Source organism: Macaca mulatta, chromosome 9 (assembly GCF_049350105.2).
Source record: "Macaca mulatta isolate MMU2019108-1 chromosome 9, T2T-MMU8v2.0, whole genome shotgun sequence".
NCBI classification, from domain to species: Eukaryota; Metazoa; Chordata; class Mammalia; order Primates; family Cercopithecidae; genus Macaca; species Macaca mulatta.
In genome coordinates, this window is record NC_133414.1 from 137,709,887 (window position 1) to 137,732,762 (window position 22,876).

General features: G+C 40.7%; 1 protein-coding gene across 2 annotated transcripts in view; it reads right to left on the reverse strand.

Annotated features, from left to right (window-relative positions):
• TEX36 (testis expressed 36) overlaps positions 1-22,876 on the reverse strand; it is an 88,779-nt gene that overhangs the window by 63,179 nt on the left and 2,724 nt on the right. The window contains 3 exon segments of one of the 2 annotated variants that reach the window (NM_001190891.2): positions 2,297-2,593; positions 7,408-7,488; positions 8,235-8,366. In NM_001190891.2, coding sequence (NP_001177820.1) covers positions 2,297-2,593; positions 7,408-7,488; positions 8,235-8,366 — 510 coding nt within the window. 2 annotated transcript variants of the gene reach the window in all.

The following is a 22,876-nucleotide window of genomic DNA, read 5'->3' on the forward strand; positions in this document are numbered from 1 at the left end:
TCCAGCCTGGGCAACAGAGCTAGATCCTGTCTCTTAAAAAGAAAAGAAAAAGAAAAAAAAGAAAATGAAGATATATACTCTCTGTAATAATATTCAAATTGTACCTGAGGTCCTATCCAATGCAATAAGATGGGAAAAATATAAATGTTGGAAATGACTTAAAATAGTTATTATTTTACAAATGATATAATTTTCCATTGAGAAAAATCCAGGCCTGGCGCGGTGGCTCACGCCTGTAATCCCAGCACTTTGGGAGGCCGAGGCGGGGGATCACCTGAGGTCAGGAGATCGAGACCATCCTGGCTAACATGGGGAAACCCCGTCTCTACTAAAAATACAAAAAATCAGCCGGGCGTGGTGGCGGGCCCCTGTAGGCCCAGCTACTCGAGAGGCTGAGGCAGGAGAATGGCGTGAACCCCGGAGGCGGAGCTTGCAGTGAGCCGAGATTGCGCCACTGCACTCCAGCCTGGGCGACAGAGCGAGACTCCGTCTCAAAAAATAAATAAATAAATAAATAAATAAATAAATAAATAAATAACAAAAATCCAGAAGAGAATCCACTGAAATATTATTAGAAATTTCTTTTTATTTTATTAGAAGATTTATTTATTTATTATTAGAAGTTTAGCCGGGTTGCCAAGTAGAAGATTCACATACAGAAACCAATAGCTTTCTCATGCATCTGCCAAAACCAATCTAAAAGTGCAACTAAAACATTCAAAATAGCCACAGAATTTCAAAATATACAGGAATAAACATGGAAAAGAAACACATCAGACCCATGTGAGGAAAATTATAAACTTTACTGAAGGATATAAAGTAAATTCAAACAAAGGGGAAGATGCAGTATAAAGGTGTCCGTTTTCCCATAAATTAAAAGCTAAATTTGGGGAGATGCCTATCACATTGGCAATGTTATTTTTGTTGTTGTTTGTTTGTTTACTTTGCAAGCTTATTCTAAAATTTATGTACAGAAAAAATATCCAAGATAAACAAGAAAATTTTGGTAAGGAATGATGGGGACGCTGCTCAGTCTATAGAAAGGAAATAGAGGAGGCCACTGCATGGGAAAAGATACTCAGCTTCACTAATAATTAGAGAAATGCTAAATAAGAAAATAACAAGGTCCCTTTTTTCCCCTTAAATATCCTTAAATATTTAAATGATAATATGAAAGGGGAAAAACAGAAATTCACAGATACTGTTAGTAGGAGTTCAACTGGTCCAGTCTTTTTCAAAACCAATGGCATTATTTCTCAACACTTTGTGCGTTACTGTCAACCAAGCATTAACAAAGTAACTTTTCAGAGTCTATCCACTCCAGAGTTTCAGGGAAACATGTATCCAGAGGCTGATCAAGCATGTTCATGTACCATTGTGTCTAACAGCAAAAACACTAGAAATTATTCAAATGTCTATTAAGATAATTATTTAAAACAGAGTGAATTTGTATTTGGGAATTTGTATTTGGTCACATAGTGATTTTTTAAAAAATCAGTCTATTCTTATAACACTGCAAGAATTCCAAGACACATTATTAAGTATCAAAAGAAAGCTGTAGAAGGTCAGGTGCGGTGGCTCATGCCTGTAATCCCAGCACTTTGGGAGGCCAAGGTGGAAGGATCACTTGGGGCCAGGAATTCAAGACCAGCCTGGCCAAGAAGGTGAGACCTCATCTCTACTAAAAATAGAAAAATTAGTCCAGCGTGGTGATGCACACCTGTAATCCCAGCTACTGGGAAGGCTGAGGCAGGAGAATCACTTGAACCCAGGAGGTAGAGGTTGCAATGAGTCGAGATCGTGCCACTGCACTCCAGCTTGGGAGACAGAGACTGTCTCAAAAAAAGAAAAAAAAGAAAAAAGTAGAATATTTTGCACTGTGTAACATAGTAATGTTAAAAATTTATGTGTTAATGCAGATGTATATGCTTGTAAATGCAGACTAAAAACAAGTAGTTAACTTACTTCTGAGGACGTACAGGATTGGAGATGTGGTGAAATCAGGAGGACTTTCGTTTCCTCTGTATGGTTTGAAATTTCAAAATGAAAATGTGACCATATAAGGATGTACTTTTTAAAATTCCCCAAAAGTAAATGTGGCCATCCGAAAAGTTTATTTACACATGCGTATGTCATCACATATTTATTTCACAAAGATCTGAATGCTTTTTGACCTTATAAAAATCATAAAAGCACTTAAAAAATTAAATAGTAGTGCTGGATCAGAAAACGTATGCTTTTAGGATGTCTGATGAAATACCAATATTAAAAATTCATCAAAAATCTTCTGGGAGGATTAGGACTCCAGTGAAGAGATAACCTTTTTGTCAATAGTGAACCTTACCTTGGGCTTCTTTTTCAAAAACTCTGTATATCTTCGCTCAGGAAGAAATGTTAAAGTGTTCCATATCTCTTTATAGCATCGTGGAAAGCGTCTGAAACTTGAGACCACCACGGCTTCTTTATGCACATATGATATTTGGTTATTTGAAAAGCCATCAAGACAAGATGGAACATAGTCACATGCCCAGAGATTAAAATTTCTTGAAACATGTTGCCTCTTATCTGGAGCGATCTTCTTACGTCCCAGGCCCTGGAGAAGAATTACAAGATTAGAAGGAAAATATTCAAGGTCACATAGTTTTTTGTTTGTTTGTCTGTTTGTTTTGTTTGTTTGTTTGTTTTGAAACAGTCTTTGTCTGTCGCCCAGGCTGGAGTTAAGTGGCACGATCTCAGCTCACTGCAACCTCTGCCTCCCGGGTTCAAGCAATTCTCACGCCTTAGCCTGCTGAGTAGCTGGAACTACAGGTGGATGTCACCACGCCTGGCTAAGTTTTTGTATTTTTAGTAGAGACAGGGTTTTGCCATGTTGCCCAGGTTGGTCTTGAACTCCTAAGCTCAGGCAATCTGCCCACGTCAGCCTCCCAAAGTGCTAGGATTACAGGCGTGAGCCACCGTGCCCAGCCTCAGTCACCTAGTTCTGAGGTGTTTCTTAAAATCAGTTACTTGACATGTATATGTTGAAATGCACCCTATGATGACTGTCTCGAGGTCTCCTTTACCAACCTGTTGAAGGTTATGAACTGACACTCACAAAACCCTGGCGGGGTTCTGTTATTGTCCTCACAGTCTTCTGGTGCCACCAAGGAGCCGGGGCTTTTAGAGACATGGAAGGCAGAACCAGAGAGAATTCAGCCAGAAACAGACTGTTAGACAGCCTCAACCTTAGGGACCCAGGTAGGTTCCCTTTGCCCCAACATCGCCGACCCTCCCTGCTCCCCAGTACTCAGTGGGACCAATGATGACTCTTTCTCTGAAAAGTCTGAGGAGGCCGAATTCTTTCCCATCCCTAAGGGCTCCCCTGAAGGACCCAGCACCTTTGGGTACTGGCCCACCGGCTTCCTCATTCACTCTCAGCACCTTACATGTGAACCTAATAATTACTGTGTACTCAAAACTGTACATTCTGTTTGATCACAACTAGGTGAAAACCAAGAACAAAAACACTATACTGACATGAACGACTGAGAGGAAACGGACGTTACATTACATAGACTTCACATCAGTAAAGTGAGGTTTCTGTGATGAAGGGTCAATGTCAGATTCGCAGCAGGAGATGCAAGGCACATTTCAATTAGAGTAATTTGAGGACAGTCTATAAAGGGACTATCTACATATGTGTGGGTATGTGTAGGGACACCCCGAGGGGTTGTGCAATGGCTCCAGGACTGAGGGGACTGGGGAGGAATGTACTCCACATAGATCAGCCCCCCGGAACCAGAGTGGGGAGAAGAGGAAGAGAGTGGCACTGGAGGAACAAGTGTATGACGCGGGGCACAAAGTCCAAGTCAGCTTCTAAAGAATGACTTGAGGATACTCCAGCAAATTGAAAAACAAGTAAAAGAAAGGCATGATGAAAATAGGGGAAAGAGCTTCAAGGGAAGTAGCAAGTAAAATTTATGGATGAAATCTAAATGCTTGCTAATAATGTGACTATGAAATGTATTGAATTGTACAAATTCACAAAATGGAAAGGAGGGAGGGAAACAGAAAGACAGACAGAAAAGAATTTACAACTAAAATTCCAGGATTTCAACTTGATTAGGGAAATGAGGGCCACGTCTCTGAGCTCCCAGCTGAAGTCCAGGAATGGTACCTACAGAACTTGGAGGATACAACCTGGCCACCAATACAGCAGCCCTGAAGCAGGAAGTGAGATACAGCATGCTGGAAGACTTACCTTATTCTTGGGGAAAAGCTATAGTTACTAATTTTTATACATAGAGTAATATAGTGTTAATATAATTTTTAAATATTTATACTTGAGGGCAAGTACTCGTAGAACATCAATAGAAGTCAGAGTGAGCAAAAAAAATCAGTCTAGCAAAGTCATGAGAGGAAGAAAAAAAGAAACAAAATATAAGCATAATAAATAGGAAACATAAAAGTGAGATGGCAGAAATAAAACCAAAAGCATAAAATGTCATAATAATGTGAATGGGCTAAATTCTCACATAAAGAAATAGATTCTTGGATTTTTTAAAAAAAACTATGCTGCATTCTACTTATCATAGAAGACAAACGCAAAGCAAAGTGACTACAAATTATGGAGACAAAGGAATGGGCCACAACATAAAGAACAAACATTAGCAAAAAGAGAGTAATAGTGACAATGCTAGTATCATAACGTAGATAGAATTCATGGGTGAAAGCATTAACGCATATAAAGAGAAACACTTTATATTGATAAATGGCAAAAGCCATCATGAAAATAAAACAACAAAAATTTTTGATGCAGAAAGATATGGTATTAAACTACATAGGCAAAAAAACTTTAGAATCTCAAGAATAATCTTAGAAACAGAAATTGACAGATCAATACAAAAATTAAGACAAGCATGAGAAAGGTTTAAATAATTTGCAGTCCTAAATTAATAAATATAAAGAACTTTGTAACCAACATGGGGGAATATATATTATTTGTAAACAGCCACAACACACTTGTTAAAGTTAATCACATACAAGACAACAAAGATGATCTCATATTTCAAAAAGTGAAAATCTTAGATTATACTCTTTGAAATTTACCATAACCCATAAAACTAGATATTAGCAATGAATAGATTATTTCTAAAATTTTTAACCATATAGATAATTCAAAACATTCTTCCAATTTTTTTAGGAAAAGGGAAATTAAAAATTAAAGCATAGGCTATTTGAAAGCAAATAATAATGAGACCTTAATTGGAAAAACCTTTGGGATGTAGTCAAACCAATAATCTTAAAGACTACTTATAGTTTGAATAAATTATTAACAAAAACAATTGCAAGTATGTGAACTAAACATTCAACTGAAAAAAATTTTTAAAGGAACAACAAAATAAGACTATTTTGAGAGATGTTATACCAGTACATTTGAAATGAATTAGATAAATTTTAGGCAAATATATATCAGCAAAATCTACCCAAGAAGAGGTAGAAAGTTTGAATAGATTAATAATCAAGAACAAAAGAAAAAGTAATAAAAAACTTACTCTAAAAAATATATCAAACCCAAGTTATTTCATAGGCAAATTCTGTCTAACCTTCATTAAACTGAAAATCCAAATGTTATATAAGCTATTCCAGAACATAGAGAAAGTTGGAAAGCTTCCAAGGTTTTCTAGAAGACCATCATAACCTTAGCAAAATACAAGTGGTACAATCCTGTTTATACCATTAACAAATATACATTTATGTGTGTACATTTGCATGTGAATTGAAAAAGTCTCAAATTTTACCCACAAAACCATTACTAGCAGTGAGTCATCAAGGTCAGATTGTGAGGAGGGAAAATAAGGGTGTGAATTTATTTTTAATTTTATACAATTCTGTATTATTTCAGTTTTTAAAGGACATACGTTGCTTTGATTATTTGAAAAACAATATTAAGCACTCCATTTACAGAAGCAGGCGAAGTGGGTATTCTGGTTCTGTTTTCAACATTCTGCCAGAAGAAAACCAGATTTTTCGGGTTAAGGCACTTCTATTTAGTTAAGACATTGTAGTCTAGAAGAAAGAGGGATTTGGGGCAAGTTGTTTAACTTTACTGGATCTCAATTTGCTCATCTCTAAATTGAGATGATAAGTGTAATGAGCCTGTAGGATTGTTGTGAGGATTGAATACAATAATACGAGATGTTGGTATATGGCAGATGCTTTCTAAATGGTGGGCCATTAATAACATCTTCATCATCTTGGACTTTCAGCTTCCATGAGGATTTGCAGATATCACTTGATGCAGCTTTCTACCTAATAGGTTTCCCTGTGCTGTGCAGTCTGGTAGCCCCGAGCCACATGTAGCCACTGAGCACTTGAAATGTGAGTTGTCTAAGTTGAGATGTTATGTAAGCGTAAAATACCACCTAGATTTTAAAGACTCGGTTTGGAAGGAGGAATGTAAAATATCTCATTAATTTTTTATATTGATTACATGTTGAATGGACAATTTGGAGAATTATTGGGCTAAATAAATTATTTTTGTTTGCTTGAGATAGGATCTCACTCTGACACCCAGGCTGGAGTGCAGGGTTCGTGGTCATAGCTCACTGCAGCCTTGAACTCCTGGGCTCAGGTGAACCTCCTGCTTCAATCTTCTGAGTAGCTGGGACAACAGGCATGCACCACCACACCTGGCTAATTTTTTAATGTTTTGTAGACACGGAGTCTTACTAGGTAGCTCAGGCTGGTCTCAAGCTCCTGGCCTCAAATGATCCTCCCACCTCAGCCTCCCAAAGTGCTGGGATTTCAGGGGTCAGCCACTGCTCCCAGCCAATAAAATATGTTATTAAAGTAAGTTTCACCTGTTTCTTTGTACTTAATGTAACCACTAAAACGCTTAAAATTATGCATACAGTTTGCATTACATTGCTATCACATAGTGCTGTGTTAACCACCATTGTGTCAGACTTCATGTTCTTCAGTGAAGGAGAACTCACCACCTGCTGAGAAAAGGCAACTCCAGTCACGAGGAAATCCTTCCTTCTATTATGTAAGCTCCTCCTCCTTCTGACCTTTCCTTGTGGATCCTGGCTCTGCTATCCAGAGATACGCATAGCAGTCCCTCCTTCCCATGGCAGATCCTCACAAGAAAGCTCGCAAAAGAGACAATTTATGGGAAGGCACTTGGAGAAGGATGAAGTGCACACACACCTAGGCAGAACACTGGTGTAGATCTTGAAAGCGGCGTGGAATTCTGAGAGCTTCCAACATTTTTTTTTAACCTGTTATGAGTCTTGTTTAAGATCTCGCTTTGTTTTGACCTTGTTCCAGTTTTGAGGCCAGTCCTCTATCTTCAACACACCCCAGAAAATCAAGATCCCTTGTGTTGTTCCCTGTTTTATTAATAATTTGGAAAGAAATACTCACGGAGTCAAGGTAGCATCCAGAGTTCTCCAAACTGTGCCGATTGTCATGCATGGAGAAGGGGAACTGGTTATTCACTGCTTGCTGGAAAAGTGGGATGGAAGAGAAAGGGCACACATTAGAACCCGGCTTGCTTTCAGAACTAGGATCCGGTGATGTGGAAGGAAGATGGATGAGGCAAAGTAACCTCTAAGAAAGACAATGAAACCTGGCCCCCGAGATGGAGCAGATACAGGACAGGGAGGATATCCACGTGCTCATCAGCCCCGGGGCTTTGAAACCCCACCTTATTTCCAGCTTCCTGAAAGTCATAAAAATTCTCTTTCAAAACACCTTATTTGGAGGCAAGGATGGAAAAGCGTATAGGCTCACAGAGCCAAAAGCTGGGAAGGACTTTTGAGGCTATGTAGACCAACTCCGTCATCTGGCCAGTAGGAGTCCCAGGAGATGAGAGCCCTGGCCCAAGGCCTCACTCGGGGGGACCCTGGCAGGTATGAAATGGACCCTTGCTTCTCCTTCGTGCCACTGCAGGGCCTTGAAGTTGCTCAGGAATTGGCCGGGGAGGCAGGAGGTGCATGTTAATGAGCTGTGGGCTGGAAGGATGTTGCTTCCTGTTCATGGAGGAGCCTGACTTGATTGTCCGTAGCAGGAGGTAGTTCCTGCTGGAGAGCACCAGGGTACGGGGTGGGGACACTACCAACCCTTAGGGTCCAAGGATAGTAAATCCGCAGTTTCTTACAAGGAACAATTGCTTGGCCCAACGTGCCAGCCTTGCTGCCCCCTGGGAGGTCCACAGGAGCCCATGGCTATGGCCAGTGTTCAGGACTCACCTTCTCCCGGACTTTGTATATGGGCGGCAGCTTCCCCTCCACTTGCCAAGGTGAGTGTGGACTCTGGGGCTCTTTTAACATAGCCCTGGTGTTGGATTCTGATGTCTTTTGCGTTAGCCCGATGTGAGGGAACTGGAAGAACAGCACACGCCTTGATTAAAACCAGACACATTCGAATCTACAAGCCAAGTATCAGGGCTTCCTCTGTACAGTGATTAAAATGCAATTTGGGTGCTTTTGGCATGCAATGGAAATTGCATAATTTTTGTAATTTTCAAGTATTCTTTCCAAGACAAAAAACATTGTAATGGCCCAGAGCCATCACTGCCGGTTGTTTCAAGTTACAGAGGCCACCCCTGCTGTGCTGGAGCCTGGAAATGTTTCCATAGCCTGGTAAGGAGGGTGTGGTCCTCAGAGAGTGAGCAGACACATTCTGAGGAGACAGAAATGTGTTATTTGAGGTCCTTCCTGTGGTCAGGGAGCTCCCAGTACTGAGGACCTAGGAGCCAACCCGCGTTTATGGAGATGAGCCAACCTGCAGCAACGTAGGTATGAGGTGGCCCTAAGACCATGGGAAGGGGAGGAACAGAGAGTCCCAAATGATTCTCTGCTGGTAATGTGGGATGGTATAGGGGAGGTAACGTCTAGGAGGGAAAAAGAGGGGATAGAAGGCTGTGAAGCAAGAAAAATGAAGACAATGAGGATTATCTAGAATGTGTCCTTGCAATCTCAATCAACAAAAGACTGGGAAGGAAACAGGACTGGGCAGAAGGGGTTGGTCCCAACAAGGGCCTCTGTTGACTGGGCTGGGAGCTCTGGACTTTGGGTGGCCCCTCAGAGTTGGGGAGAGGGGATCCAGTCTCTGTGCACCCAGCAATGAGGCATTGGATTCATTCCTGGGCTACCCCTAGAAGAGGGGGTGACCCTAGGGAGGCAGCTCTCTTCAGCCAGCAGATCTCTGGGTGTGGGCAGGGAGGGCCACACTCCCAGCAACTGGAGGGATGAGTCTTTCACTCCTGAAGCGGGATGTGGCTGGCTCTTGATGGCGAGAGAAACTCACCCCAATTTCATTTGAATGGCACCTCTTAAAAGCCACCCCAACAAAGTGAGCTCTGAAGCAGGACTCTCTAGGAGGAAAGGAATGGAAATTAAAAAGACAAGACCCAATTCAATGAAAATTCCCATAAAGGGAGAAGGAAGCATAATGTGGTCGGGTCAGAGGCCAGACATTCAGAGGTCCTGAGTCCAGCCCCAGCTCTCTCTCCTGTCTCCTAGGTGAGCCTGATGAGAGAGACTAAACTTTCTCAAGCCTCAGTTTCCCTATCTGTAAAATGGGAGTAATAATACCTACCTGATGTGGTAGATTTGATACAAAGAGGAAATGTATACACTCCAATAGTGTGAATAGTTTGCAAATGTTTTTGGCTAAATAGCAATCACATTTTCATTATCCATTCATCCACTGATGAACACTTAGGTTGATTCTATGTCTTTGCTATGGTGAATAGTGCTGCAATAAACACGCAAGTATAGGTATCCCTCTTATATATTGATTTTTTTCTTAGTAGATACTCAGTAATAGCATTGCTGGATCAAATGGTACTTTCTCTTTTTAGTGTTTTGAGAAATCTCCATACTATTTTCCACAGTGGCTCTACTAGTTTACATTTCCAGCAAAGTGTGTACGAGTTCCCTTTTCTCTCCATCCTCGCCAACATCTGCTATTTTTTGTCTTTTTAGTAATAGCTATTCTGACTGGGATAAGACGATATCTCATTGTGGTTTTTATTTGCATTCCCCTGCTGATTAGTTCAGCATGTTTTCATATACCTGTTTCCCATTTGTATGTCTTCTTTTTTAAAATTTAAAATTTTGTATGTGTACATAGTAGCTGTATATATTTATGGGGTACATAAGATGCTTTGATACAGGCATACAGTGTGTAATAATCACATCAGGGTAAATGGAGGATCCATCTCCTCCAGCATTTATCATTTCTTTGTGTTACAAACAATCCAATTCTACTTTTAGTTTAAAATGTACAATAGATTATTATTGACTATAGTCACCCTGTCGTGCTATCAAATACTAGATCTTATTCATTCTAACTATATTTTTGTCCCATTTTCCATCCCCACTTCCCCCACCACTACCTTTCCTAGCCTCTGATAACCATCATTCCACTCTCTATGAGTTCAACTGTTTTAATGTTCAGCTTCCACAAAGGAGTGAGAACATGGGAAAAGTTTGTCTTTCTGTGCCTGGCTTATTTTACTTAACAACATGTCCTCCGGTTCCATTTACATTGTTGCAAATGACAGAATCTCATTCATTTTTATGACTGACTAGTACTTCATTTTGTATGCGTATCACATTTCTTTATCCATTCATCTATTGATAGACACTTAGGTTGCTTCCAAATCTTGGCTATTGTGAATAGTGCTGCAATAAACATGGGAGTGCAGATCTCTCTTCAGTATACTGATTTCCTTTCTTTTGGGTATATACCTAGCAATGGGATTGCTGAATCACATGGTAGTTTTAGTTTTAGTTTTTTGAGGGACCTCTGTACTATTCTCCATAGTGGCTAATATGGTTTGGTTCTGTGTACCCACACAAATCTCATCTTGACTTAGAATCCCCAAATGTCAGAAGACGGACCTGGTGGGAGGTGATTGGATCACGGGGGTGGATTTCCTCCTTGCTGTTTTTGTGATAATAAGTGAGTTCTCATGAGATCTGATGGTTTAAAAGTGTGGCACATCTCCCTTTGCTCACTGTCTCTCCTGCCGCCATCTAAGATGTGCCTTGCTTCCCTTTCACCTTCTGCCATGACTGTAAGTTTCCTGAGGCCTCCCCAGCCATGCAGAACTGTGAATCAATTAAATCTCTTTTCTTTATAAATTACCAGTCTCAGGTAGTTCTTTATAGAAGTGTGAAAACAGACTAATACAGTGGCTATACTAATTTGTATTTCCACCAGCAGTGTACAGGTGTTCTCTTTTCTTGATATCCTCACCAGCATTTGTGATTGCCTGTCTTTAGGATAAAAGCTGTTTTAACTGGGGTGAGGTGATATCTCATTGTGGCTTGGATTTACATTTATCTGATGATCAATGATGTTGAGTACCTTTTCATATACCTGTTTGCCATTTGTATGTCTTCTTTTCAGAAATGTCTATTCATGTCCTTTGCCCACTTTTTAATGGAATTACTTGGTTTTTTGGTTGTGGTGGTGGTGGTTGTTGTTTTTGTTTTTTACTGTTGAGTTGTTTGAGTTCCCTGTATATTCTGGATATTAGTCACCTGTCAGATGAATGGTTTGCAAATATTTTCTTCCACTCAACAGATTCTCTATTTACTCTTTTGATTGTTTCCTTTGCTGTGCAGAAGCTTTTTGATTTAATGTAGTTCCATTTGTCTGTTTTCATTTTTGTTGTTTATGCTTTTGAGATCTTAGTCATAAATTTTTTGCCAAAAGCAAAGTTCAGAAGAGTTTTCTCTAGGTTTTGTTCTAATAGCTTCAGGTCTTATATTTAAGTCTTCAATTCATTTTGAGTTGATTTTTGTATATGGTGAGAGATAGGGGTCCAGTTTCATTCTTCTGTGTGTGGCTATCCGATTCTTTCAGTACCATTTATTGAACAGGGTGCTGCTTCCCTGATATAAGTTCATACTGGCTGTGTCAAAGATCAGTTTTCTGGGTTCTCTATTCTGTTCCATTGGTTTGTGTGTCTAATTTTATAAAAATGCCATGCTGTTTTGGTTACTATAGTCTTGTAATAAGTGATGCCTCCAGCTTTGTTCATTTTGCTCAGGATTCCTTTGGTAATTCTGGCTCTTTTTTATTCTATATGAATTTTAAGATTGTTTTTCTAATTCTATGAAGAATGACATTGGTATTTTGATAGAGGTTGCATTGAACCTGTAGATTGCTTTGAGCAATATGGTCATTTTAATGATATGTCTTCCAACCCAGGAGCATGGGATATTTTTCCATTTGTTTGTGTCATCTTTAATTTCTTTCATCAGTGTTTTATAGTTTTTCTTATAAAGATATTTTACCTCCCTGGTTAAATTTATTCTTATATGTTTTTGTAGCTATTATAAATGAAATTGCCTTCTTGATTTCCTTCTTAGTTAGATCATTGCTGATATATATAAAAGCTACTGCTTTTTGTATGTTGATTTTGTATCCTGCAACTTTACTGAATATATTTATCAAATTTAAGTGGGGTTTTTTTTTGGTAGAGTCTTTAGGTTTTTCTAGATATAATATCATATCATCAGCAGAAAGAGACAGTTTCACTTCTTCTTTTCAAATTTGGATGCTTTCTATTTCTTTCTCTTGACTGATTGTTCTGGCTAGGACTTCTAGTACTATGTTGAATAGGAATGGTGAAAGTGAGACTCCTTGTCTTGTTCCAGTTCTGAGAGCAAAGGCTTTCAACTTTACTTCATTCAGTATGATGTTAGCTGTGGGTTGGCTGTGTATGGTCTTTACTATTTTGACTTATGTTCCTTCTATGCCTAGTTTGTTGAGAGTGTTTATCGTAAAGGGATGTTGAACTTTATCAGATGCTTTTTCTATGTCTGTTGAGATAATCATATGGTTTTTGTCCTTCATTTTGTTGGTGTGATGTGTCATGTTTTTTTATTTGTGTGTGTTGGAGCATCCTTGCGTCCCTGGTATAAATCCCACTTGATCACAGTATATTGTCTTTTTGATGTGCTATTGCATTTAGTTTGCTGGTATTTTGTTGAGAAATGTTGTATTTATGTTCATCGGGGATATTGGCTGTAGTTTTCTCCCTGCACCACGTCCCCGGCCTTAAATAGCTGTTTATTGGCAGTGTGCTGGAAAGGGTGATGAAGTTAGCATTCACAGACGACATCACACACCACTGTCACGAGGGAGGCAAGAGCACAGGCAAGCCAACCTGGAACCCCCGAGGAGGAGGCCCCCTCTTCAAGAGAGTGTGGCAGGGGGCGGGGCCTGGAGTACTGGGGACAGCCTGGGGACACCTCCGCTTGGTAGGCGTGGTTAGGCAATTGCTTTTGACATTTTAATCGTGCAATATTTGTTTGCCCTTTCCTATATCCTGAATGATATTGCCTAGATTTTCTTCAAGGGTTTTTATAGTTTTGGGTTTTACATTTCAGTCTTTAATCTTGAGTTAATTGTTATATAAGGAAGGGGTCCAGTTTCAATTTTCTGCATATTACTAGCCAGTTCTCCCAGCACCATTTATTAAATAGGGAATCCTTTTCCCATTGCTTGTTTTTTTCAGGTTTGTTGAAGATCAGTGGGTTGTAGATGTGCAGTCTTATTTCCAAGTTATCTTTTTTGTTACATTGGTCTATGTGCCTGTTTTTGTACTAGTATCATGCTGTTTTGGTTACTCTAGCCTTGTAGTATAGTTTGAAGTCAGGTAGCATGATGCCTCCAGTTTTGTTCTGAGATGGGGTTTTCTAGATATGGGATCATGTCATCTGCAAACAGACAGTTTGACTTCCTCTCTTCCTATTTGAATACACTTTATTTCTTTCTCTTGCCTGATTGCCCTGTCCAGAACTTCCAAATACTATGTTGAATAGGAATGGTGAGAGGGGACATCCTTGCCTTGTGCTGGTTTTCAAGGGGAATGCTTCCAGTTTTTGCCCATCCAGTATGACATTCACTGTGGGTTTGTCATAAATGGCTGTTATAATTTTGATGTATGTTCCACCAGTACCTAGTTTATTGAGTTTTTAACATGAAGAGATGTTGAATTTTATTAAAGGTCTTTTCTGTGTCTATTGAGATAATCATGTGGTTTTTGTCTTTAGTTCTGTTCATGTGATGAATTACATTTATTGATTTGCATACATTGAACCAGCCTTGCATCCTGGGGATGAAGCTGACTTGATCATGGTGGATAAAGCTTTTTGATGTGCTGCTGGATTCAGTTTGCCAGTATTTTATTGAGCATTTTTGCATCAATGTTCATCATGGATATTGGCTTTGAGTTTTCTTTTTTTATGGTATCTCTGCCAGGTTTTGGTATCAGGATGATGTTGGCCTCATGAGTTAGGAAGAAGTACCTTCTTTTCAATTGTTTGGAATAGTTTCAGGAGAGAAATGATATCAGCTCTTTTTTGTACCTCTGGTAGAATTCAGCTGTAAATCCATCTGGTCCCGGGCTTTGTATAGTTGGTAGGCTATTAATTACTGTTTCAATTTCAGAACTGTTATTGGTCTATTCAGGGATTCGACTTCTTCCTGATTTAATGTTGGGAGAGTGTACATGTCCAGGAATTCATCCATTTCTTCTAGATTTTCTAGTTTATTTGCATAGAGGTGTTTATAATATTCTCTGATGGTTGGTTATATTTCTGTGGGGTCAGTGGTCGTATCCCCTTTATCATCTTTCATTGTGTCTATTTGATTCTTCTCTCTTTTCTTCTTTATTAGTCTAGCTAGTGGTCTATTTTATTAATTTTTTCAAAAAAAGCCACCTGCTGGATTCACTGATTTTTTGAAACATTTTTTGTATCTCCATCTCCTTCAGTTTCACTCTGATCTTGGTAATTTCTTGTCTTCTGCTAGCTTTGGGGTTCATTTGCTCTTAGTTCTCCAGTTCTTTTAGTTGTGATGTTAGGGTGTCAATTTGAGATCTTTCTAGCTTTTTGATGTGGGCATTTGGTGCTATAAATTTCCTTCTTAACACTGCTTTAGCTGTGTCCCGGAGATTCTGGTACACTGTCTCTTTGTTCTCATTGATTTCAAAGAACTACTTGATTTCTGCCTTAATTTCATTATTTTTCCAGGAGTCATTCAAGAGCAGATTGTTCAAATTCTATGTAGTTGTGTGGTTTTGAGTGTGTTTCTTAATCTTGAGTTATAATTTGACTGCACTGTGGTCTGAAAGACAGTTTGTTATTATTTCAATTCTTTTGCATTTGCCGAGGAGTGTTTACTTTCCATTGTGTGATCAGTTTTAGAGTAAATGCCATGTGGTACCAAGAAGAATGTATATTCTGCTATTTTTGGGTGGAGGCTTCTGTAGATATCTATCAGGTTCCCTTGATCCAGAGCTGAGTTTGAGTCTTCAATATTCTCATTAATTTTCTGTCTCAGTGATCTAATATTGACAGTAGGGTGTTAAGGCCTCCCACCATTATTGTGTAGGAGTCTAAGTCTCTTTGTAGATCTCTAAGAACTTGTTTTGTGAATCTCAGTGCTCCTGTATTGGGTGCATGTATATTTAGGTTAGCTCTTCTTGTTGAATTGATCCCTTTACCATTATTTAATGCCCTTCTTTGTCTTTTCTGATCTTTGTTGGTTTAAAGTCTGTTTTCTCCAGAAACTAGGATCACATCTCCTGTTTTTTTCTGATTTCCATTTGGTAAATTTTTCCTCATCCCTTTATTTTGAGGCTATGTGTGCCTTTGCACATGAGATGGGTCTCTTGAATACAGCACACCAGTGGGTCTTGATTCTTTATCCAGCTTTCCATTCTGTGTCTTTTAATTGAGGCATTTAGCCCATTTACATTTAAGGTTAATGTTATCTATTAATATGATCCTGTCATCATGATGCTAGCGGGTTATTTTTGCACACTTGTTGATGTAGTTGCTTCATAATGTCATTAGTCTTTGTACTTCAGTGGCTGGTAATGGTTTTTCCTTTCCATATTCAGTACTTCCTTCAGGAGCTCTTGCAAGGTAGGCCTGGTGGTGGCGAATTCTCTCAGCATTTGCCTGTCTGAAAAGGATTTTATTTTTCCTTCACTTATGAAACTTAGTTTAGCAAGATATGAAAGTCTGAGTTGGAAATTTTTTGCTTTAAGAATGTTGAGGCTGCGCACAGTGGCTTATGCCTGTAATTCCAGCACTTTTGGAGGCCAAAGTGGGCTGATCACCTGAGGTCGGGAGTTCAAGACCAGCCTGGTCAACATGGTGAAACCCCATGTCTAATATAAATACAAAATTAGTTGGGCATGGTGTCAAGTGCCTGTAATCCCAGCTACTCAGGAGGCGAAGGTAGGAGCATCAATTGAACCCAGGAAGTGGAGGTGGCAGTGAGCCAAGATCACACTATTGCACTCCAGCCTGGGCAACAAGAGAGAGACTCTGTCTCAAAAAAAAAAAAAAAAAAAAAAAGTTGAGTATTGACCCCCAGTCTCTTCTGGCTTGTAGGGTTTCTGCTGAAAGGTCTTCTGATGGGCTTCCATCTGTAAGTGACCTGGCCTTTCTTTCTGGCTGCCCTTAACATTTTTTCCTTCATTTCCATGTTGGAGAATCTGATGATTACATGTGTTGGGGTTGATCTTCTTGTGGAATATCTTACTGGGGCTCTCTGGGTTTCCTGAATTTGAATCTTGGCTTGTCTTTTTAGGTTGGGGAAGTTCTGGATGATATCCTGAAGTATGTTTTCCAACTTGGTTCTCTCTTTCTCTTTCAGGTACCCCAATCAGTCATAGGTTCAGTCTTTTTACATAATCCCACATTTCTCAGAAGTTTTGCTCATTCCTTTTCATTGTTTTTCTCTATTCTTGTCTGCCTGTCTTATTTCACCAAGACAGTCTTCAAGCTCTGAACTTCTTTCCTCTTCTTGGTCTATTTGGTTATTGATACTTGTGGTTGCATTGTGAAGTTTTCATATTGAGTTTTTCAGCTCCATCAGGTCATTTATGTTCCTCTCTAAACTGATTATTCTGATCAACAGCTCCTGTAATGTTTTATCATGGTTCTTAGTTTCTTTGCATTGGATTAGAACATGATCCTTTAGCTCAGTGAAGTTTGTTATTACTCACCTTCTGAAGCCTACTTCTATGAATTCATCCATCTCAGCTTCTGCCCAGTTCTGTGCCCTTCCTGGAGAGGTGTTGCGATCATTTAGAGGAGAAAAGGCACTCTGACTTTTTGAGTTTTCAGCATTTTTTTCATTAATTCTTTCTCATTTTTGTGAGTTTTTCTAGCTTCAATCTTTGAGACTGCTGACCTTTGGATGGAATTTTTATGGGGACTTTTTGTTGAGGCTATTGTTCTTGTTGCATTCTGTTTGTCTTTCCTTTAACAGTCAGGCCCATCTTCCATAGGACTGCTGCAGTTTGCTGGGAGCCCATTCCAGACCCTATTTACCTGGGTCCCTCCAGCACCTGGAATTATCACCAGTGGAGGCTGAAGAACAGCAAAGGTGGCAGCCTGCTCCTTTCTTTGGGATCTCTGTCCCAGAGGGGCACTGATCTGATACCAGCAGGAACACTCCTGTATAACCTGACTGAGGGGTCCCACCCACTCAGGAGGCATGGGAACCAGGGCCCTGCTTAACAAAGCACTCTGGCTGCCCCTTGGCAAAGGGGGTGCATTGGGTTGGGGGAATCTCTGCTCATCCAGATTGCCCAGGTTCCTCGGAGTCAGCAGGGGAGAAGACTAAGTCTGCTGATCTAGGGAGACCATAGCCACCCCTCCCCACAGGGGCTCAGTCCCAGGGAGATAAGAGTTCTGTCCCTAAACCCCTGGCTGGAGTTGCTGAAATTCATGCAGGGAGGCCTCATCCAGTGAAGAGGGATGGGACAGGGTCCAGCTTAAAGAGGCAGTCTGGCCACGATCTGCCACACCTGCTATGCTGTACTATGGGAAATTCCTCCTGGGTCCAAATGGTCCAGTCTCTCCAGCACCAGCAGGGTAAAAACGGCAGACTGGAGCTACAGTGATGGAGGCCACCCCTCCCCATGGGAGCTCAGTTGTCTTAGCAGGCAGCCACAGTGATGACAGCTGCCCGTCTCCTGGGGAGTTCAGTCGTCTTAGGCAGCAGGCACCCATGATGATGATGGCCACCTCTCTCCACAGGAACTCGGTAGTCTTAGGCAGTCCCCACCAAGTGGCTGCTGAGAATCTGCACAGCTCTGTGCTTGGGACCCAAGGCCCTGGTGGCGTGGGCTCATGAGGGGGATCTCCCGATCCATGGGTTGCACAGGTCTATGGATAAAGCATGGTTTCCCAGGCAGGGCAGGATGATCACTCACCACCCTTCTTGGCTGGGGGTGGGAACTCCACCCCATGTGGCTCCCAGGTGGGCCAACACACCACCCTACTTTTCCTCACTCTCTGTGGGTCCTGCCAACCACCTAGTCAGTCTCAATGACAGAATCAGGATACCTCAGTTGCCGGTGCAGGATTCACTCACCATTTTCATTCTTCTCAGTGGGAACCTCCAACCGCAGCTGTTTCTAGTTGGCCATCTTGGCCCCTCCCACCTAATTTTATCTAAATTTCCTCGTTGACCCAATGGTCATTCAGGAGCATGTTGTTTAATTTCTATGTATTTGCATAGTTTCCAAAGTTCATCCTGGTATTGATTTCTAGTTTTATTCTATTGTGGTCTGAGAAGATATGTGATGATTTTAATTTTTTTAAACTGTTGAGACTTGTTTTGTGACCTGACATATGGTCTATCCTGGAGAATGTTCATATGCTGATGAAAATAATGTATATTCTCCAGTTGTTTGATAGAAAGAACTGTAAATGCCTGTTGGGTCCATTTGGCCTAAAGTTCAGTTTAAATCCAGTGTTTCTTTGTTGACTTTCTGTCTAGATTATCTATCTAATGCTGGGAATAGCAAATCGAAGACTTCCACTATTATTGCATTGCAGTCCATTTATTTGGATCTTATAATATTTACCTTATGAATCTAGGTGCTCTAGTGTGGGATAGCCATATATTTAGAACTGTTATATCCTCTTGCTGGATTGATCCATTTATCATTATAATTACCTTCTTTGTATTTCTTTTTTTATTGTTCTTGACTTACAGACTGTTTTATCTAAGTATAGCTACTGCTGTGCACTTTTGTTTTCCATTTGCATGGAATATGTTTTTATCATGACTTTATTTTCAGTCTATATGTCTTCACTGCTAAAGTGAGTTTCTTGTAAGCAGCATATAGTTGGATCATTTTTAAAAATTCCATTCAGCCAGCCATTCTATATCTTTTAAATGGATAATTTAATGTCTCTGTTCAAAGTTATTATTGATATGTGAGGCTTTGTTCCTATCATATTATTAAATGGTTTTCTTGTTCTTTACATCTTCTTTCTTCCTTTCTTTTTATCTTACTGATTGTCATTGTGATTTGGTGGATTTCTTTAGTGGCACGATTTGAATCCTTTCTCTTCCTCCTTTGTATGATTGTTTTACTAGTGAGTTTTATACTTTTATATGTTTTTATGATGGTAAATATTGTCATTTCACTTCCAGGGATCCTTGAGCATTTCTCAAAAGGTCAATCTAGGAGTAAAAAAGTCCCTCCCTCAGCATTTGCTTGTCTGGGAAAGACTATTTCTCCTTCAGTTGTGAAGGAGAATTTTGCTGGAAATAGCATTCTTGACTGGCAGTTTTTTCTTTCAGCATTTTGAATATACAATCCCATTGTCTTATGACCTGTAAGGTTTCTGCTGAGAAACTTAATGTTAGTCTGATGGAGTTTCCTTTATTTATGACTAATGCTTTTCCCTTGCTTTTTAAAAAATTTGCTCTTTATCTTTGACTTTAGATAGTCTGACTATAATGTTTCATGGAGAAGACCTTTTTGTATTGTATCTGCCTGGGGACTGTTGAATTTCTTGTACTAGAATGTTTAAATCTCTTTCTAGACTTAGGAAGTTTTTATCTATTATTGTGTTAAATAGGTTTTCTAATCCTTTCTTTGTCTCTTTTCTCTGGAGGACACTAATAACTTAAATGTTTGATCACTTTATGTTATCCAAAATGTAACAAAGACCTTGCTTATACTTTTCAATTATTTTTTATTTATTTTTGTCTGACTGGATTATTTCAAAAGACCTGTCTTCAAGTTCTGAGATTCTTCTGCCTGATCAAATCTATTGTTGAAACTTTCAAATGTATTTTGTATTTCCTTCCATGAGTTCTTCAATTTCAGAATTTCTATTTGGTTCTCTTCTTTTTCTGTCTCCTTGGCAAATTTATAATTCATATACTGAGTTATTTTTCTGACATCTTTGTACTATTTTTCAGAATTCTCTTGTATCTCACTGAACTTCTTTAAAATGAATATTTTCTCTCTCTTTTTTTTTTATTTTAAGACAGAGTCTCACTCTATTGCCTAGGCTGAAGTGCAGTGGTGCGATCTTGGCTCACTGCAACCTCTGCCACCCAGACTCAATTGATCTTCCTGCCTCAGCCTCCCAAATAGCTGGGATTACAGACATGTGCCATCATGCCAAGCTAATTTTTGTATTGTTAGTAGAGATGGGGTTTTGCCATGTTGGCCAGGCTGGTCTTGAACTCCTGACCTCAAGTAAGCTGCCCACCTTGGCCTCCCAAAGTGCTGGGATTACAGGCACAAGCCACTGCACCCAGCCCCTAAAATGAATATTTTCAATTCTTTATCTGGGATTTGGGAAATTTCTTTTTGATTAAGATCTATTGCTGGTGAATTCTTTTGTCTCTTGGAAGTGTATTTCCTTGCTTGTTCATGTTTATTCTGTCCTTACATTGCTATCTGCACATCTGGTATAACAGTCTCTTCTTCCTAATTTTAAATTTACTTTCATAAGGGAGGACATTTTCCTGAAGATGTTTCTATGGTTTCAGTTAGATAGGGTACTTTGGCTTTGATTCTGCATGCATGTAGTCATGTAGGCTCTATATGATTTCTTTGTCTGTAACCACAATGAGTGGTACCTGTGATTTCCTCAGTGGGTTACAGTGTGGTTAACAAGAGAGGCTGTGATGAAATTGTGCTGGGGACTGAGACGCCAGGTAGGTCAGTCTTCAGGCCCCAGTGGTGGCAGCAGTTAGCTGAGCATGTCTATCTTTGTGCTTCAGAGTAGTATAAGCTGGTGCCTGTTTTGGCAGTTCCTGGTGGGCCAATTCTTGGGCCTCCAGGTGGCTTGCTTGGATACCAGTAGTGGCAGCAGTGAACCAGGCAGGTGGGTGGGTTCTCAGGCCCCTAGGCAGCTGGTGTGGCATGGGTGATGGCAGTAGCAGTGGCAGGATGATTTTTTGGGTCCTGAGTGGTGTGCATTGATGTTGGCAGTGGTTGTGATGGGTTGGGCAGGCCAGTCTCTAGGACTCAGGTGGTGCTTGCGTATAGGAACCAGTTGAGATGGTAGTGGCCAGGAGTTTAGGCCCAATCTGAGTTCCCTGGGAGGAGTGTACTCAAGGTGGTGGATGGGTTGGGCAAGCCCAAGGATCTGAGGCTATGTGTTCTGTTATGGAAGAGGAGCCAAAGCCAGGCTGGGTGGGCTTGCGCTCAGTCCCCCGAAATATGACAGCAGGCACCAGCCATCATGAGCAGTAGCGGGCCCCAGGTGGAGTGCTCAGCTGAGAGGTGGCAGCAGCTGTGCTGAGGCCCTGTCACTGGAGGGAGGGGTTGTCTTTGGTGGCCACAGCCTGGGCTGGTGGATGGGGAACACACATCCCTCTCATGCTCCAGTCCTGCCAGGGTTTGCCCTCTAACCTCGGCAGTAGTCCATGCCTAGCTTGCCCCCTTGGCTCTGGCTACAGGAGCACCCCTGAAAGCTGACAACTTAGTCCCAGTGTCAGTCTGTGCCTCGCTTACATCCCAGTCTCCTGGCAGTGCTCACTTCCCAGCACCAGCAGCTGCAGCTGCAGCCTGTGCCTCACTTGCTTCTTAGCCTAAACTGTGGAAATGCTCTCAGCTCACTCCTCAGTCCCAATAGCAACAGCCCAAGTTTCCTTAATGCCTCAGTCCAGATGCTGCTGGGCCCCAGGACAGTGTGCAGTCTGCCAAAAGCTAGGTTTGAAAATGGCACCTTGCTATAGCAGTTTGGGTCTCAGAGAGAAACCCAGCACGACCTTCCTCCCTAGAGGAGTTCCATCCCACAGTCTCTAGGAGACTGTCTATGTTAGTTTCAGGGATGGAAGGGTCGAGAAGTTCTCTGTGGCCAGAATTACACATTTCCACAGTGGGCATGTGGGCTGCCAGAAGTCTCTCACTTACCCTTTCCACATGTTGGGAAGTCACTCCTGGCTCCCAGCCGATCCCGGCCAGGCAGACTGCCTTTTTCCCTTCTCCTTCCCCACTTACAGTGTTTCCTGTCACTTCTCTGTTGAATTCCAGCGTTCTGTCTTGGATAACGTATTTGAAGTGTGACTGCCTGTACACTATTTTGGTTCTTCTAAGTAGGGGAGGCGGGCACGCAATGCTTCTAGTCAGCCATCTTGACACCCCTCCCCTGCCTTATTATTTTACAGTAGCTTTTGGTTGCTTTCTTCTCTGCTTCCTGTCACATCCCCCAACCCCAGATAACGATATTAACAACTAAGCATTCATATGATCACATACAAACACCTATACCTGTGAGAAGACTTACACTGCTTTACAAAAATCAGATTATATCATACATACTGCTTTGCACCTTGCTTTCCTCTCTTAACAATATATTCTAGAAAGGTGTTCAAAGTCAACCTATATCTTTCTCATTCATCCTATCTTCTATTTTTAAAATATTTTCTGAAGAAATATTTTTAGAGGTGAATATAAATAATACAAAGGGACTTTGGGCTCCGAACCTTTTCCTTCACCCTTCCAATAGGCTGACTGAGTCAACACTTCGCTCTGGGAAGCTGTGGAAAATCAGGCTGGTGGTTGGGAGGCTGTTCTAACATC